This window comes from Equus przewalskii, chromosome 4 (genome assembly GCF_037783145.1).
Source record: "Equus przewalskii isolate Varuska chromosome 4, EquPr2, whole genome shotgun sequence".
NCBI lineage: Eukaryota > Metazoa > Chordata > Mammalia > Perissodactyla > Equidae > Equus > Equus przewalskii.
In genome coordinates this window covers 108328650-108347424 of record NC_091834.1, presented here as the reverse complement: position 1 = coordinate 108347424, position 18775 = coordinate 108328650, and the positions used below count along the sequence as shown (strand labels likewise).

Sequence of the window (18775 nt, the reverse complement as noted above, 5' to 3'; positions counted from 1 at the left end):
GTTCAAACGAGTGGTGCTAAGTCACGAGTTTCCCAAGTTGGTTCTTCTGGTTCACAGTTGTGTTGTTATGTGTGTCTTTCCACTGATGGTGGCCCAGGTCACAACATTCACTGGGTGGCTTCCACCAGCCGGATCCCGCTCCTGGCACTGGAGATCCGCGCTCACGTCAATAAACAGAACCAGTATGTGTGAGCACCTCAGGAAGGCAAACTGAACCTCGCACCTCTTAGGAGAGAGATTGGGGGACCAGGGCTGGAGGTGGGGGTGTGGCGAGGCAGAGGGACGGGATCCAGGGTGAGGGGCCTCACGCTGAAGCTCCTCTCAGCCCGGGGCCGGCCTGGAGGGCTGCTGCGAGTTTGCCATGAGCACATCCACCCCAAAAATATGTGTGAGTATATCCATCCCATATTCACAAGTATATCTACATATGTATGTCTGTATGCCCACCCCAAAGACAGATTTAAGTATATCTACAGACATATATATATAAAAATATTCCATATTCCACATATAAGTATATCCACACACATATATGTAAAAGTATGTCCACATGTGTATATCCACCCCCGTATAGAAGTATATCTACCCATATATATATAAATATATCCACATCCATATAAAAGTCTGTCTATGTATATAAATATGTATGTCCACCTATATATATTTTGAGAAGAGCCTGCAAAGATACAGAAAGAATAGAAATGAAGTGCATTCTTTTTCAGTACACTGTGTAAACTGAGTGATTAAAAGCAATTTCACGCGGCTCATGAAGTTGAAATACCTGGTACGTTTAGTTATATGAAGGTCTGAGAGATTAAAATACTATTATTTGTTTTGTATAACATGTGATTCTTTCCCTGTGAAAACCATTTCAAAACTTCAGGGGAAATCATTGATTTGCTAGGTTTCTCTTGTTTTCCCCTTTATTTTTTCACCTCTTGTTAAGAGAAGACGGCAAGGAGGAGCAGCGAGAGGGACAAGTGGGACTGAGAGAGTGGGGCTGAGAACGCAAGACGGTGGTGAGGACGGGAGGAGAGGTCAGGAGAGCCGGCTGAAAACCACACGTTCCAGCAGCTGGCTCTCAAAGTCACGAGTCCCTCACACTCAGGGACGGCTGGGTACTTCTGCCTGCCTCATCCCCCATTACCTTCCAGCGAGTTCAGAGTCCGGGGTGTCACGGGTGACAGGGCCTCGCTCTAACGTAGCGCACACGTCCAGCCAGCGCCTCGGCACTGGGGTGTCCTTGGTTCCTTACACGAACGTGTGTGCCCCGTGCCCTGGGGCAGCTCCGCCCGCCATGAGCCGTTTCTGCTCCAGTGGGGCCACGCTCTCGCTCTGTCTGTGACGTTCCAGGTCGGCTGCAAGCTCAGCCTGGTGCTGTTCCAGTACTGCATCATGGCCAACTTCTACTGGCTGCTGGTGGAGGGGCTGTACCTCCACACCCTGCTGGTGGCCATATTCTCCCCCAGCCGCCGCTTCGTGGCCTATCTCCTCATTGGATGGGGTAAGGACTCCCCTCCCTGGCGCCCCGCGTGTGTGCCCGATGCCCCATCTGCCACCCCAGTGCCTCCAGTTCCTGATCCTCGTCCCCTCTGACCTAAATGCACTTTTTCAGCTCAGAAGAACATTTTGCCGCTCCTGTAGGAGGCGCTTCAGGTCAAATTAGGAAAGGATTTTCCAGGATGACTGGAGGTTCCCACAGGCAACACTTTAATATTTCTGGGAACCGGGAAGCGAGTGTAAAACTACTCTAGACTCCCATTCGTGGAGCATTCCCTGGTGGGGGGAGTCAGAAAGAAAGGAGCAGCAGGAAGTTCTTCCATCACGAGGGCCTGACAACACGCCAGTTAGCAGGGGCCTCGCAGGAGCCAGAACTGGAAAGGGGTGTAAAGCTGGGGGACACCCACCTTCACAGCGGGGGCACCTTTCCGGTTGTCGCCACGTCAGTGCACACACCCTCTCCTGTGCTTCAGTGACAACGCTCGCCACGCACAAGGATTCGTTCCAGGCCTGTGGAGGTTCAGCTTTCAAACGTGTATTTACTTATCTCCATGCTTAGTAAGCCTGAGCATAACCTTGTATACATTTATGAAGAGTTTCCACTTAATCTTCTCATCAGAAAGCCCTCATTCATAACGACCCTGGCTAATGGAGGCGCCCACCATGTCCCTGCAGGGCTGTTCCAGGGTAACCAGCGCAGGGCTGTGGGTAACCAGGTGTCTCTCTGCAGGCATCCCCACTGTGTGCATCGGGGCGTGGACTGCAGCCCGGCTCTCCCTAGAAGACACGGGGTGAGTGCTCTGCCCACACTTCTGCCTCCAGACAAGAGGGAGTGGTACCCACTGCCTCTAGATGAAAGAGAGCAGTACTCTCTGCCTCCAGACAAGAGGGAGCAGTAGCCATTGCCTATAGATGAGAGGGAGATGTGCTCACTGCCCCCAGATGACAGGGGTCAGCACTCAGTGTTTCTAGATGAAAGGGAGCATTACCCACTGCCTCCAGATGGGAGGAGCAGTACCCTCTGCCTCCAGATGGGAGGAGCAGTATTCTCTGCCTCCAGATGACAGGGAGCAGTACCCTCTGCCTCTAAATGGGAGGGAGCAGTACCCTGTGCCTCCAGATGACAGGGAGCAGTACCCTCTGCCTCCAGATGGGAGGGAGCAGTACCCTCTGCCTCCAGATGACAGGGAGCAGTGCCCTCTGCCTCCAGATGGGAGGGAGCAGTACTCTCTGCCTCCAGGTGACAGGGAGCAGTACCCTCTGCCTCCAGATGGGAGGGAGCAGTACCCTCTGCCTCCAGATGACAGGGAGCAGTACCCTCTGCCTCCAGATGACAGGGAGCAGTGCCCTCTGCCTCTAGATGACAGGGAGCAGTGCCCGCTGCCTCCAGATGGGAGGGAGCAGTACCCTCTGCCTCCAGATGACAGGGAGCAGTGCCCTCTGCCTCAGATGACAGGGAGCAGTGCCCTCTGCCTCCAGATGACAGGGAGCAGTGCCCTCTGCCTCCAGATGACAGGGAGCAGTGCCCTCTGCCTCCAGATGGGAGAGAGCAGTACCCTCTGCCTCTAGATGACAGGAAGCAGTGCCCTCTGCCTCCAGATGGGAGGGAGCAGTGCCCTCTGCCTCCAGATGACAGGGAGCAGTACCCTCTGCCTCCAGATGGGAGGGAGCAGTACCCTCTGCCTCCAGATGACAGGGAGCAGTACCCTCTGCCTCCAGATGGGAGGGAGCAGTACCCTCTGCCTCCAGATGACAGGGAGCAGTACCCTCTGCCTCCAGATGGGAGGGAGCAGTGCCCTCTGCCTCCAGATGGGAGGGAGCAGTGCCCTCTGCCTCCAGATGACAGGGAGCAGTGCCCTCTGCCTCCAGATGGGAGGGAGCAGTGCCCTCTGCCTCCAGATGACAGGGAGCAGTACCCTCTGCCTCCAGATGACAGGGAGCAGTACCCTCTGCCTCTAGATGAGAGGGAGCAGTGCCCTCTGCCTCTAGATGAGAGGGAGCACTCATCCTCGCGCACCTGGTTTGTAGGGGGATCAGGGGTGATGTGATCTTCCTTCTCTCTTCCACAGTTGCTGGGACACCAATGACCACAGTGTTCCCTGGTGGGTCATACGAACACCAATTCTAATTTCTATCATAGTAAGTAATCTCTGTGCCGAAACGAGTTCCCCATGGGCTGCACACTTTGGTGGAGAGCGAGCCCCTTGTCCTCTATTAAAGATAAACAGCCGTGTCCTGCTCAGCCTTCTTGCATGCTCCCCTCCAGGGGAATCACCATCAGGTTGATGAGCGATGTCTGGGCTGAACTGCATTTCCATTGGTCCATTTCACATCTAAGAATTAATTTACTCATGCTGCACAGCCTGGGGTGATAAGATCGGGCACACAGCCGCCTGGGCTGCCCTGCTCCGACATGGAGGCAGACCCGGCTGGGCAGGGCTCCGTGCTTCTGTAACCACAGCCCCACCTCCCCCCAGCCCTGTTCTGGTGAGGAGCCCACCCAGGCTGCAGACCCCCCCATACACCACCTCCTTTGCAGGGGAAGACACACACAAATGTGTTGTCTCTTTCTGTGCAGGTCAATTTTGTCCTTTTCATTAGTATTATACGAATTTTACTGCAGAAGTTGACATCCCCAGATGTCGGCGGCAATGACCAGTCACAATATAAGTGAGTATGAGTTTAGATCCAGTGCTGAGCAGCCCTCAGACCTCACACGGCCTGGGACCGAGGGCAAAGGGGAGGAAGGCATGGGCGGAGAGCAGAGAGACTGGATCTGGTCTGGGCACCCAGCACATGGCCCAAGTGTGCCTCTTGGAGTCGCTGGAGTGTGCTCCTGGCTGGTGTGCAGGGACCTGCGTGTGTCGGGTGAGAGCTCGAGTCTTGTCTGAGGCAGGGCGATGCACGGGGATGGTCTCGTGAGCCCTGCTTCCTTGTCGCGTGGACTTCCTGCAGTGAGCTTGTCGCCAGAGGGTTTTGCCCACTTTCCCATCTTGTAATCGACTTTTTCTCCTTGGCCACCCATTATTTGTATTTTATGTTTGATTCTTTCTCCCCATCAGACCACATGGTCCATGCCGGCACCTAATGCTGAGCCTCGTGCTTAATAATGTTTCATGTTTATTGACCAAATGATTACATGACGATGGCTGTCGTCCTCCCCATTCAGTGGGAAAGAGAACGATGTTTCAGTAAGTCACCCACAGTCATCCAGCTAGTTAGTGAGGACCTGAGGACTCTGTAAAGGAATTTAAAGTCTATAAATTTCTATTAAGAATTTATAAAGAAAAATAAAGTCCGCAACTTGAGTATAAAATAAACGCTAGCTTAGTGTGGAGTGGTTGTTCCAGCTGGTGGGCGCCTCGGGCTCAGACAGACCAGGGTTGGAATCGCAGCTGCTGAGAGCTGTGTGGCCCTGGGCAGGTCACCCTACTGCCCACTGGGGGGGCCCACTCAGGGTCTCCTTCCCTCCTTGGACAACCGGGGGACCTGGGGAGATGGAAGGGCAGCGTCCCTCGTGGTCAGGAGCCCGATGCTGGGTGTATACACAGCCGGAGGCCTGGGGGAAGTGACCGCAAACTCTGTGCCCCAGTGTCCTCACCTGTAAAGTGCAAATAATACTACTTTTCACGGAGGTTATGAGGATTCCTTGAGTTAACATTTGAAAGACATTCGGTGCCTGGCACCAGTGAGCACTGTGAGAGTTTGGTGAGCGGGGTGCCTCTAACTGAGCCTGGGATGTAGAAAGTCCAGGGAATTGGTTTCTCTGCCCAGCGCACATCAGAGGAGGCTGCACGGACCTGCAGGTGGGATTCCACTCAGACCACAAAGGACAGAGCGGTTTTGGCTGCGCCATCTGAGCAGCATTTAGGGCTCATGTGGGGAGGGGGCCGATTCCCAGGACCTACCCGCCCCTGCGGCTCGGGGACCAGACCGTTCTCAGTCGCCCGTCACATCGAACTGCTGATTTTCTGCAGGCCTGTTTAGCTTCCATGCTGGCCTTTTCCCCGGGTCCTTTGGGAGTGTTCGCTAGGCAGATCTTAGAGACAGACACTTTTATTTTGGAAACAAAATCATCTGGGGATAATAGATTCTGCCCTTTTTCCAGGACAAGAAAGGCAGAGTGTCTGTGACACTCCCTCTGCTTATATCTTGACGTCTCTTCTGTGAACTGTCTCATGACGGTGGCAGCAAATCTCCCTGGACAGGGTCCCAGGGTTCCAGCCTCACGGAAACCCTTCTCTAGAGATGCGCCCATAGCAGACTCTGGACGTCTGAATGGTGGGGGCCTGGCAGGCTCCCGCTCCAGCATCTCACTAAAGGGCACAGCCCACTACAGGACCCCAGCTTTTTCACTCACCAGCCGACTCGGAACCAAGATGTTAAATGCAGCGGGTGCACCACGGGCTTATAAAGGTCAACGTGCGTGCCTGCAAGCGGGCAGCGCGCAGTGGTCAGTGATGGCCTTCCTCACTGACTGGGCTCGGACCGTGCTCACTCCTGCTGCAGAATCATTGGGGCTTCTGGGGTTTGTGCAGATCCCCTGAAACAGGGGAAACCCTGCTTGCTGTAAACTCCACAGGATGTGGTGTTCTGTTGTGAGGGAAATTTGGAGAAATGAACACATTTATCGAACTTCTGCATTTCTGCATTCGAGGCCCTGACTGCTAGGTTTGAGGCAAGTGCTTCAAAAATATGTAAAGAAATTTGAGACTTCTTTCTAAGTGTTGGGCGGGGCCAGCTGACAAGAGAAGCTGGGAGAGGAGCAAAGCGGAGCCTCCTCCCTCAGTTCCCCCCACGCAGTTTCCAGGACAAGACTGGTGGTTGGAGAGACCCCTGGATGTTTGTTTAGGGGACCTTGTGCACACACATCACCTGGGTCCTGACTGTGCCTGGGGGCTGAGGTCTTGCACCCCAACGAGCCCCAGTGACCCAGTACTCCTGATCCACAGACCTTGTTGGAGCGCAGGGGTCAAGTTTGGCCACACACTGGAATCACCTGGAGGATGTTACAACTCCTGATGCCGGGTCCCACCTGCAGAGACCCGATTTAATTGGAATGAGGAGAAAGTCTGCACTTGAGCAGTTTAAAAACCTCCCCAGGTGATCCTGACATGCAGCATTGAGAGTCGCTGGCTTAGAGCAGCAGTTCTCAAAGTGGGGTTCCCAGGCAGCAGCCTGGGACCCAGATGGAAATGCTGACTCAGCTCACAGAGCCAGGAATGAGGGTGGGGCTGGCAGTCTGCATTTTAACGTGACCTCTAGGTGATTCTGGTGCAGATGAGCTGGAGAAGTGCTGACTTAGAGAACCACGCCTGCGCCTGCGTTTGCTGATGGGGGAGGGGGTAGAGGATAACACTGCAGCCTTGGGGAGGGAGGAAGTGAGTTCAGCTCTTTGTTTCCCACACACAATGCAACATTGCAGCAGAAGGCCTGCTTTTTAGTGATGGAGGGTGATAACTCTTTGATGGACAGAGAAAGTACATCATTTCCCTGATTCCACAGAATCTGTGGGATCTAGCACACGGGTACCCGCCGGGAGGGTAACGCCGGCTGCAGGGATTCTGTCCGGCTCCTGTCGGAGCCTCACCCCTGCTGAGTCCCTCATTTGATCTCAGAGTGAGGCCTGTCTCTGTCCTTCCACTACTGGTAAGGGTCCCAGCTGTCAGCCAGGGACACGGGGCAGTAGGACCCACAGACCAGCGCTGTCGCTGGCCGGCTCCTCGAGGTTCCTCTTCAGAGCTCTGCTGCCTTCTGAGGATAGTGGCTTCATCGCCGCATTTGCACATTCTGCCATAAAGTGGGGGGCGTTACTTAGGAGAAAAGGCGCGTCCTGGTGAGGCCCCGGCCCCCCCAGGCCCCGGCGCAGCGCTTAGGCCCTCTCTCCGGCGCAGGAGGCTCGCCAAGTCCACGCTGCTGCTCATCCCGCTGTTCGGAGTCCACTACATGGTGTTCGCCGTCTTTCCCATGGGCATCTCCTCCAAGTACCAGATACTGTTTGAGCTGTGCCTCGGATCCTTCCAGGTGCGTGCGGGGGCCTGGGCCCGCCTCCCGGGCACGGGCGGCCGCTGACGACCCTTTCCTCCCGCAGGGCCTGGTGGTGGCGGTTCTCTACTGTTTTCTGAACAGCGAAGTAAGTCCTGCGTCCCGCCTCAGGACAGCAGCAGACGTTCCATCCGCGAGGGGTTTCCTAAAATGCGCCGCCCCGCCCCCGCCCCAGAAGGAGGCCTGTCTCCGTGGGGTCAGCCCTGCCCGGCTCTGCAGCTCTCTCGGCCTAGTAGCTGCGGCAGCGCCTTCTCCAGCCTCCCGCCCGCCCTTCCAGCACGTTCCCAAGCCGCCTCCTCTCCGCACCCCGGACATGATCGCAGTCCTGTGCAGTCCCACTTAGAGAGCTCCCGAGCGGGCAGTGAGGGACCCCGGCGGGGTCTGCATGGTCCCAGTCTTGCTTCTTGACCCAGGACCTGTGGGGCCCAGACATGAGGGCCCTGCAGACCCAGGGCGGGGGTGGGGAGACGCGCCTGCTCCTGCAGCTGCCGCCAGGGGCTCCTGAGGAAGCACGGGAGCCCCTCGTGCGCCCCACCACCGTGGGCTCTGCTCTCTGTTGTGCCCCCTGACTGCCCTCTGCCTGCCCTCCTACTGCCCTTGGTAGCCCTCTGCTCTACCCTCTGACTGCCCCTGGTTGCCCTCTGACTTCCCTCTGCTCTGCCCTCTGACTGCCCTCTGCTTTGCCCCCTGACTGCCCTCTGCTCTGCCCTCTTACTGCCCCTGGTTGCCCTCTGCTCTGCCCTCTGACTGCCCTCTGCTTTGCCCCCTGACTGCCCTCTGCTCTGCCCTCTTACTGCCCCTGGTTGCCCTCTGCTCTGCCCTCTGGCTGCCCTCTGCTCTGCCCCCTGACTGCTCTCTGCTCTGCCCTCTTACTGCCCCTGGTTGCCCTCTGCTCTGCCCTCTGGCTGCCCTCTGACTACCCTCTGACTGCCCTCTGCTCTGCCCTCTGGCTACCCTCTGCCCCTGACTGCCCTCTTACTGTCCCCTGCTATGCCCCCTGACCAAGATCTGCTCTGCCCTCTGGCTGCCCTCTGCTCTGCCCTCTTACTGCCCCTGGTTGCCCTCTGCTCTGACCCCCGCTCTCCCCTCTGACTGCCCTCTGCTCTGCCCTCCCACTGCCCTCTGACTGCCCCCTGCTATGCCCCTGCTCTGACTGCTCTCTGCTCTGCCCTCTGGCTGCTCTCTGCTCTGCTCTCTTACTGCCCCTGGTTGCCCTCTGCTCTGCCCCCTGACTGCCCTCCGCTCTACCCTCTGACTTCTCCTGGTTGCCCTCTGGTTGCCCTCTGACTGCTCTCTGCTCTGCCCTCTTACTGCCCCTGGTTGCCCTCTGCTCTTAGTTCTGACCGCCCTCTGCTTTGCCCCCTGCTCTCCCCTCTGACTGCGCTCTGCTCTGCTCCCTGACTGGGCGCCATCCCTTCTTCTCACGTGCCGACGCCCCGCTGTTCCTCAGGCCCTCTACATGCTCATGGGGTCCCCGCCCCCCGCCGTCAGCGCCGTGCTTCCACCGGCCGGCTTCCCTCCCCATCTTCCAGCGGAGCCCCCACGGCGGCAGCAGGAGGAGCAGGACAACCCCCTGCTCCGCTAGTTAATCCTCTTCCCCCTGAGCTTGCTGCTGCCCCGGCGGCACCTCCTGCCGTCCGGGTTCCCCAGACGGGAGACCCCTCAGAGCCTGACCGGGAGGCCGGGACCCTTCTGGGCACCGGGTGGTGGCTGTGCCTGGCGGGGTGCACGCCCGGCACCCTCCCACCCGCCCCCGATGCCCAAATGCAGGCGCTGCAGTGCACGCCGTGGCCGCTCTTCCCTCTGCCGCAGTCGTCCTTTCCACTACTCCCCCCACCCCCACCCCCGTTCTTGGCTTCCTCCCTGCTCGGTGGGGACACCCCCCACGTCTACCATAGTCGAGCATCTCTTACCTGCTCTGTTCTCTGCCTTCACACTGGTCCAAGCGACCCCCCACCTGCCTCTCCCCACTCTTTCCAGCCTACCCCCAACACCCTCACTGGGGCCAGAGCGGCACCAGGACCCCACGAGACGCCCTGCCGCACCCCTGGCTCCTCGGAAGCTCCTCCCCGAAAGTACCAGTAACCGTCCCGAGGTCGGCGTGTCGCCGTCTCACGCACATCTCTCTCACCTGCGCTCAGGGCTTCAGGCTCCGGGCTGAGCGCCTTCCCCTCGGCCTCCCGGCCGTTTTCCCGGGGGGACACCTGAGCGCCCGCCTGGGCTGGACGATGGCTGAGCGCATCCCCCGCCTTGCCCCCACCAGGTGCAGAGCGAGCTGAGAAGGAAATGGAGGAGCCTGGGCCGGAGCCAGCCCTCCGGCCGCGACTACCGGCTCCACAGCTCGTCCATCTCGAGGACCGGCTCGGAGGGCGCCCTGCAGGGCCCCCGGGGCTCGCGCGCCGCATCCCTGCTGCAGACGGAGACCTCGGTCCTCTAGGGCCCGCGGGGCCGGGGCGGGGCGGACCCCCGGCTCGTCCGCCCCCCTGTGCTTGTCCGTCTGCGGAGCAGGGTCACGCCGTGACCGACGGGGACTTAATCCAGTTGTTCAACTCCGTCATTTAGGTAATTTTGTTCATAATGCTGTTTGGCCTTGTAGACAGACCCATTTTCAAAGAGAATAGGGGAGACCGAGGTGGCCCCCGAAACGAGGCCGACGCCCCAGAACGTGAGTCCAGCCGCCGCGGAAGGAGAACGGGGGTCCCAGCCTCGTGAGTTCTCGGCGGGGAGCGGGCCCTCCCCGCGTGCCGCCAGCGCTGGCCCCCGCCCGGCCCTCGGCAGCCCCCCGCCTGCAGCACGTGCAGAAGCCGGGGCACGACCTCCTGGCGCCGCTCCCCAGGCGAGTCCTCCCGGCCCTCCGGCTCCCGCTCGCCCCACCGTCCAGGGCTCTCCTCTCCCGGCTTCACCAACGCCGTGGCCGCCCGGCCCGAGGAAAGTGCGGAGAAGAGCTCAGGGTGTGACAGCATGTCGTAGCGGTCACCCCGGGGCATCGGCGCTGCATGAGGGCCCCTCGACCCTGGACAGACGCCTCCCGGGTGACTTCAGCCCCCTTCGCCCAGCGGGGCTACCTGCGGCCACGGGGTGACCTGCAGCCAGGCTTCCGTTCAGGCTCCGGGTCATCAGGGCGACACCAGGCATTTTATCTGGTGGGCGTGGAGACCTATTCTCTTTTTCATGAAAATAATCTTGAAGTCATTTCTATTTAAATAGAGAGTTATTTTAACAAAGTGTAAAAATGAGTCAAGTGCTCCTGTGTTGCTTTAACTTGTAAATGTGGACGGAGTATCCACACGTGTAAACACTCAATAAAACCTGATTTCATGTCTGTCCACTGAGTAAGAAGCCGCTCTGACCAGCGAATCCGGAGGCCCTAGGCTCTCAAACTGAGGATGGACTCACATTTTCAGCTGAGCGCTGTCACCCCAGGAGGACGTCTCCTCATCTAACCTGGAGCTTGGATGGAGGAGGGAGAGGAGGGCACGGCCAGCGTCCCCAAGGCACGATGCCGCCTGTCAGGGCTTCCTCCACAGAGCAGCTGGGTAGGGGTGGCAGTGACTGCCCGGGGGTCTCAGCAGCCCTGGGGATGGGAGCCCTGTGTCTCTCAGCACCCCCTCCAGCTCCTCAGAACCTGAGACCGGGCTGAGTGTGTGTGCACGCATGTGTGTGCATGTGTGTGCTTGCGTGTGTGCCTGTGAGTGCACGTCTGTGTGCATGTCTATGAGCTGGCCATTAACCTCGTTTATGTCACAGGCAGATAAAATCTGTTTCTAACGAACTCCTTGCCCAACCAAACTGCTTCCTTTCAAATGGAATATAGCACACCACCAAAACCAAATCCTTGAGGATTTTCCACCAAATCCACCAAAAGCAAAGCCTCCAGGCCAAACTTGGAAATGAGCCAGGCAACCAGCCTCTGGTGAATTTCCCCAGCACAAAGCAGGGGAAGGATGGGGAGGAGGGTGGGCACGAAGCCTGGTCCAGGCCTCTGTCACCAGCATGCTCTTAGCCGTCTGCTGGTGGAGGGGCTCAGTGAGGACTCGCTCACACAGGAGCTGCTCCAGATGAGCTGAAGGGGGTGAAGACTTGATGGAGACCGAGACCCGAGCGCTCAGGAGCCGCCCTGAGGAAGGCGCCTCCTCTCGTGATGGAAAGAGCCTGCCTTCCTTCTCAAGAATGGCAGTTTTTTTAATGGCTTTTTTTTTTTTTTTTTTTTTTGCTGAGGAAGACTGGCCCTGAGCTAACATCTGTGCCCATCTTCCTCTACTTTTTTAATATGTGGGACTCCTACCACAGCATGGCTTGCCACGCAGTGCTGTGTCCACACCTGGAATCTGAACCGGTGAACCCTGGGCTACCAAAGCGGAACATGCACACTTAACCGCTGAGCCACCGGGCTGGCCCCAAAATGGCTTTTTTCCAGGTTTTCAAGTTGCAGAAATTATACAGAAGATTTATAAAACCTCAAATATTATAGATAAGTGTTACCTAGAAAGTGAAAAAGCTCTGAATTGCATCCTTCTTCTGCCCCCTCCCCTCCAGCGGTAAATCTTATGGGTGACTGATCCTGTTCCCAACATTTTCCTCTATGTCTAAGTGACCTTCTCCCCCCCACACCCCCCCACACCCCCCGTCTCTCTTTCTTCTTTTTCTCCATGGAAATTAGGGCATTTTGTATAGAAGTTTCTGCCACTTGCTTTGCTGGTTAAGGCAGATTGGGGGGATCTTGGCTGTCCACATACAACCTGCTTCATTTTTAACAGCTGCATAATATTCCATGGCACGGACATACTTGGTTCCTTCCATCTGTCCCCTGCTGATGAATGTTTGAGTTGTTCCTATGCGTGGTCATGTGTCTGCCCAGGTTCCTACAGAATGAACTCCCAGAAGTGGAGATGCTGGGTCCTGGGTGTGCAGGTTTAACTGCAGAGGGTGTGGCAGCTCCTCCCCCACAAACACCAGCACCTTGAGCTCTCCTCTCTTCCTCCCCCAGTCGCCTGTCTTTAGTCGTGAGGGACGGGAACATCTCTTTACAGAAAGCTTTTTCTTCGGTTCTGACTTAAAGCTGAGCCTCAGCCTGACCCACTGACATCGCGGTGGAGAGCCAGCCCCGGCTCCTCCCGGAGGCCACTCCGCCTGAGCACAGGCCTGCTCAAGTTTACAAACTGACCTCTTTATCCTAGGAAACGAGGACACACGCAGCAGAGGCTGCCGGTGATCTGCATTGTCGTCCACCGGCACTTTCAGAGGCACCGCTTCTTGTGTGGCCGTGACAAAGGATTTAGGGCATCTTTTATACAGAAAGTGTTGTTTGGAAGATGGGAAGAAAGGGGACTCGCTTTATCTTCTCTAAAGGTTTAACGAGGAGAGTGGGGGCTGTAGAGGCAGCCGTGGCTCATGAAAACAGTCCCACTGCACCCGCCCAGGGGCGCCCCAACGGAGCCCTGACCAGCAGGCCTCAGCACGCACACTGCCCCCAGAGCCGTCACAGGATCCTTGTTAAAGCTACTTCTGTCCAACACTGGGAACTGAAGAAACAACAGAAAGAATAAACTATTAGAATTTAATCACAAAATAATGAGACCAAGCAGGACCAGTCTATCTTTGAGATTTAGGATTTTACTCGTCCTCGTGTGCTGAAGGTTGTAAGTGATAAAGTCTAGGAGAGCAGTACGTAAACTCGACACCTTAAAAACACAGGCTTTCATGTTTGAATAATTACAGTTATGAATCTAGAAGATGCAAAACTTGTGATTTTCAAATCTTAACATGAATGCTTATAATCCTTTGAGATTTGAAAACACACAATACACTAAACCCCAGTATACAGTGACTCATGGTTCTGCAGATTTTGAAACAGTAAATTATGCCCTCCCGACTCGCCTGCGATGGAAACCCGAGTATTTGTCTGTCCTTAGCTCCATAGGAGCTGGAGACGCGTGAGGCGCCATCTCTGTGAGTTTCATTCCAGTTCCTGCAGACGCACATACAACACACATGAATGCTTGGACAGGAGCATTTGCTGGAAGCACCCGGCTGCCTCCCCATCGCCCTCCGAAGAGGATGTGGGTTGGCCTCCCCAAGCCTCTCTCCTCTCTCCCTCCTTTCAGACACCTGGGGCTCTGTGAGGAGAACCTCCAGGAAGAGAGAAGGGCTGGAGAGGGTTTCCTCATGGGGGGGTGGAGAGGCAGGGGGGTGTGATGGACCATTTTAATAGAACAGCACAGGAGGCAGCAGAGGAGCAGCCATGCCGGACAGTGGGGACCAACGGCACCACGAGTTTCCAAACCCAGAGCTTCCTCTGTGATCTACAGAAAAGGCAAGTGCAGGACTTGGCTTATTTACAGTCACTGCCCATGCACAGCTTTGCTCTTTGGATCTCACCACCTGGAGAGGAAACCATGGACCGTGGATTGATAAGCACATACTGTTGTCAACCACATCTGGTTCACATCATGTCTCCCTATCCACCCATCCATCTATCCGTCTGTCCAACTGTCTAATCACGTGGCTGCACATGGCTTTGCAGAGAACACCAAGGGTTCTGCAAGAAAAAGAAGGGCTTTGAGGAAAAGACAGGCCTTGACTTAGATTTGAGGGGATGAGTGGAATTCATAAAAGAGTATGAATTAAAAGTGAGTTTAAATGTAGGACAGATGTGGTTGGTGCACACAGCCCTGCAGAGAAATAGCAGAGGTGAGGTCAGACAGGCAGACGCCAATGCTGCACAGCAGGTGGAAAACTGGGTATTTTTCAAGGCATTTGAGCTGGGACATGGCACATGGAGGCAGTGTCTCAGGAGGGGAATCGAGGCTGGTGGAAAGAGAAGGAGACGCCAGCAGCAGCATGAGCCGTGGTCTGTGCAGGACGGAGAGGAGGGAAACCACAGGCTTGGTGAGAAGTTTCTCAAAGAGGTGATGTCAGAATAACAGTCCCTGAGACGCCCGTGAGACACTGATGCGCACAGTGGACACGACGGCTGCATCCACGTCCGTGGTCTAAATGCCCGAGCAACGACATGTGAGCTTCCAAGTGCCATTTGCTCTGACGCTTTTAGGGTAAAATGAATACATCACTTTGTAAAATGTCTGTTAGTCCAGCTCAGGGGATTTTCTCAAGAGCCAATAGCCTTTGGTTTTTCCTGTCCTGTGAAGTTCTCTCAAGTGAAGGGGGTGTCCAAGGGCCCCTCTGGACCTCTGTTCTGCCATCTTGATGTAATTGCATCTCAGCCTGCACTGATCACATAAGAGACAGGTTGGAACCGACACCGTAGCAGAGCAGGTGAATCTGCGGAACCCCAACCAAACTGATTCCAGAAGCTCTTTTCACTGACCTTAAACCAAAAGAGAAAGGAATCTACGCATGAAATCTGCTTGAGCGGATCCAGGCCAGGGCGAGGAAAGAGCATCTGAATGAAACCACCACACAGTCTGGTCCCTGCTATAATGAAGCCGTCACTGCGGGCCCCACACCACGACAGACCATCCTCAGAGCTGGGACCACCAGGACTGCCTGCCCCACCCCACACTCTGGGTTAAACCTGGACAAACAACAGGTCCCGTGAGCCAGGTCAAGGTGTGTTTTTACAGAACCTTATTTGGGGCATTACAGGGATGTGCAGGCTGTGGGGGGAGGGGTCTGTCAGTGAAAATTACCTCCCAGGGTCGGTAACTAAGGTTAAGGTCAGGCTTCCAGGCCAAGGTCAGCATCCCAAACAGAGGCAGTAAGGGGGGGCTCGAGGCTCAAAGGAAGGAGAGCAGGGGGTGGGGACAGTCAGGCCCCAAACCCAAGGCCAGCCAGGCCCAGGGCCGTCACAGAGCAGCGCTGGGAGGACAGGGTGGGGGTCCAGCCATTTGATCCCCTACACGGAACCAGCTGCTGTCAAGAAAAACCACCAGGCGGGTCCAGGCCCGGCGCTCGAGGACCCTGTGCTTGAGGACCCCGCCGTAGTCAGCAGGGACGATGCAGGAGCAAGGACGTGGAGTGTGTCCAGCTGCATCTGCTCGGCACCTTTGCCCAGCCGCCCACGTATCTGCAGCGGGTAGTCCAGGGGCCAAAGCGGAGAACCCAAGGCCCCTGGACTTGGCTCACCAGGCTCGTCGGTTGGATCTCCCTCTGAAGACGGCCTTACAGCAGAGGGATGGCCTCTGCCCTCGGTTGGCATGGCCCAAGGAGTGCCTTCCACTCAGGCCACCAGGTGAACATGCCTTGGAGTGGGCCCTGCTCTCAGCGTCCCACAGAACCCTGCGTGCTTGTTCCTGCAAGCCGTCTTGAATTGGGTTTTTGTGGATTACCAATAAAGTAATAAATAAAAACGCAGCCCTCCTGTGGCCACCCCACCAGTCTCGCCCTGGCCAGTCACCAGGAGGTCTCCTGGTCTCCACACTGTTCCCTCCTGTTTCCAGGCCCCAGCTGGGATGGTTTCTGGGCGTGAGCACTGAGCAGGGGAATCAGGAAGACGACGGGGCACTGTGTGCTCGGGGCCTCTGAGCGGAGCTGACATCCAGACGGTGCACTTGGCCTCCGCCCTCCTGCTGCTCTGGAAAAACACCAGCGACAGGAGCAGGATGGCATCCTCCTCTGTGTGGTTTCGGGCTGATTTCTCAGATAACCCAGGCCTCCACCAACTTCCTTACAAAACGTTGGGGGGGTGGGGGTGCTGGAGCAAGCCCTGAATCCTGGCTTATGCCCTACCCTCAGTCGTGGAGAGCCAGCCCCTCACGGCCCTCTCCCCGCTTCAAGGAGCCTTGCATCCCACTGAGGTGGCCCACCACCCCTCCGCCATCCCCTTGTCCCCCATCGATGAGCCTCCCTGTGAAGAAAGCGAGTGGCTGCCAGAGAAATGTTGAGAAACTACTGTGGCACATTGTTCCTGAGCTCTTGGCCAGTCCTGCAGGCAGCCCAGGCAAGGCCACCAGCTAATCTGCGGCTGAGGCAGACAAGCGAGAGGACCCGCTGGAGGTGCCCGGGAGATGGGAGCAAGGCGGCCCCTCAGCACACTCAGCTCCAGGGTCGGGAGACACGTGTACCCCGTGGAAAGTCCGGGAGAAAGGATGCCCTGGCCTGCTGCATGGCGCAGAGGTGACCCTGAGCAGGACACCCCACGGCCGAGGCTTCGGGCAGTGAGAGGAGCTGAGAGGACATCACCTCCAGATGCTTCGGTCTGCCCCCTGGGCCCCGGGACACAGGGAAGCTTCTCTGAGAAATTCTTTAAATAATATCCAAGAGCAAGTGGAAAGAATGCTTGTTTGCAAAATAAACAGGACAAGTAAATGGTGCCCGGTGGCATTTGACCATCAGTTCATCTGGTCCCAGTTCCTGACAGGCCGAGATTTCACCCAGGCCTCACCCCTCTTACTTCCCCCTTGGATGGGACAAGGGTCCAGGCCGTGATGGGGTCTGGTCGGCATTTGCCCCATGCCCATTCTGGCGTGTAGCCCCTGCTAGGCTGGCTGGAGGAGGCCTCCTTCATGGAGCTGGCCAAACCCGCCCTGCAGCTCTCTCTATCCTCCACGTCCTTCCAGAAAGCCCTCCAGCTGGTGTTGGCCGAGGCTGTTTCAAGGCATGGACCCTGGGATGCAGGCTCCAGAGAATGAGAGTCATCCAGAGGCCAAAAGGAGACAGTTGACCACGGGTTCTGAAATTGTGCCACATGAGCTCCTGGCATTACTTGGCCCTCAAGTGAGCTGGGATCCAAGGGGTGCCCAGAGCTGACCACTGTGAGGTTTAGGAACACTCAATCATTTAAGGAGCACTTTCTGGCAGACATGACATGCTAGGTGTGTCCTAGCAGTTTCCATGACTGACAGGGAGGTGTGCACTGCACGCAGTAGGCCCTGTGAGTGCACTGACGAGGGGCACCTGTAAGCAGCGTAGCCCAGGTATTAACAAGCAGACTCTGGGTCTGGAGCGTCCAGGCGTGAACCCTGAACCCAGTTCCAACTGCGGGACCTGTGACGGGCCCCTGACTTTTGTGAGGGTGGAATGTGCCCACTGGAAAGCTCTAGAAGCAGCCTGAGACCCAGTAACAGCACATGGTGTTAGCTATTGCTTCTCTCTTCTGGACAGAAGATGTGGTAATCTCCCCAGAGGGAGCTCGCAGGTGAGTAAGAAAATAACACTCAGAAAATTGACGAGCAGAAAAAAGCAGATAATCATGAGCCAAAAACTATAAAAGACGAAAGGAATAAGGAAAAAGTCACACCCCGCCAAAAGTAAACTGGACACCGGTCTCGCCTGCAAAATGGTGCTGTTGGGTAAGAGTGAGGTGGGGTTACCTGATGCTATGACATTGTAAACTTTATATCTGGTGGGCTCAGTACATCATACTGTTATCATAATCAATGTAACTATTGCATCACACAGCATGTTATTATCCCGTATTTATTTACTCTATTAACTTTAAACATGTTATAACTTTACAATGTTCATTCCATTTAGCCCCGTAATTTCATTTCTAGGAATTTTCCGTAATTAAATATTCAGAGTTGTGTACAATGATTAATGTGCAGAAGTGGTCATCATGATGTTATTTATAATATCAAGGTCGAAGAACTGGAAACAATAAAAATGTTCACTCCTTAAAGAATGATTCTATAACTCTCCACTCAGACTGTAGGATGGAGACCCCGACACAGAGGGCCCACTCGGGGAGAGGTTACACAGAGCACATGCCACACACCAATCCATCTTCCACAAAGCACACTAGGGTGTCCAGATACAGCATTCTTGAATGAGGTCGAAATTATGGAAGAGAGATACCAGTAGCAGGGAAACAATTAACCACCCTGTATAAGCTGAGACATTCACTGCCTTGAGCTAGTTCTCTTGGATAGTGCAGCCTGAAATTCCCACCATTATGCATCCCTGTAGTGACTAACTCTGCCAGGCAAACCATTCGTAATGCAGCACAAATTACAGTCATGCGCCGCATAACAACGTTTCAGTCACTGTGGTCCCGCATGATTAGTACCCTATAGCCCAGGCGTGTAGGAGGCTGTACCAGCCAGGTTTGTGTGAGCACACTCTCATGTTCGCACAGCGATGAAATCACCTGAAGACACGTTTCTCAGAACATATCCCCATCATAAAGTGACTGGTGTCTGTGTGTGATCCAGTTACTCACCCAGCAAGGATATTAAGTAATGAAATTTAGGATAGCCACTTTTTGACCAAATGACCTGGGAAAAGGAAAAGGCCAGGCCATCTGACACAGGTGGTCTCAAGTACAATGCAG

The 18775-nt window shown here is 55.8% G+C and overlaps 1 protein-coding gene across 3 annotated transcripts in view; it reads left to right on the top strand.

Annotated features, from left to right (window-relative positions):
- Positions 1 to 10871, top strand: part of VIPR2 (vasoactive intestinal peptide receptor 2) — a 71613-nt gene extending 60742 nt beyond the window's left edge. For 2 of the 3 annotated variants that reach the window (XM_070618123.1, XM_070618125.1), the window contains 7 exons: positions 1354 to 1504; positions 2231 to 2291; positions 3570 to 3639; positions 4079 to 4170; positions 7395 to 7524; positions 7592 to 7633; positions 9809 to 10871. In XM_070618123.1, the coding sequence (XP_070474224.1) occupies positions 1354 to 1504; positions 2231 to 2291; positions 3570 to 3639; positions 4079 to 4170; positions 7395 to 7524; positions 7592 to 7633; positions 9809 to 9982 (720 nt within the window). In that variant the 3' untranslated portion in view covers positions 9983 to 10871. The remainder of the gene's footprint in view (positions 1 to 1353; positions 1505 to 2230; positions 2292 to 3569; positions 3640 to 4078; positions 4171 to 7394; positions 7525 to 7591; positions 7634 to 9808) is intronic. The other variant, XM_070618124.1, reaches the window with a different exon arrangement.
- The last annotated feature ends 7904 nt before the right edge of the window (positions 10872 to 18775 follow it).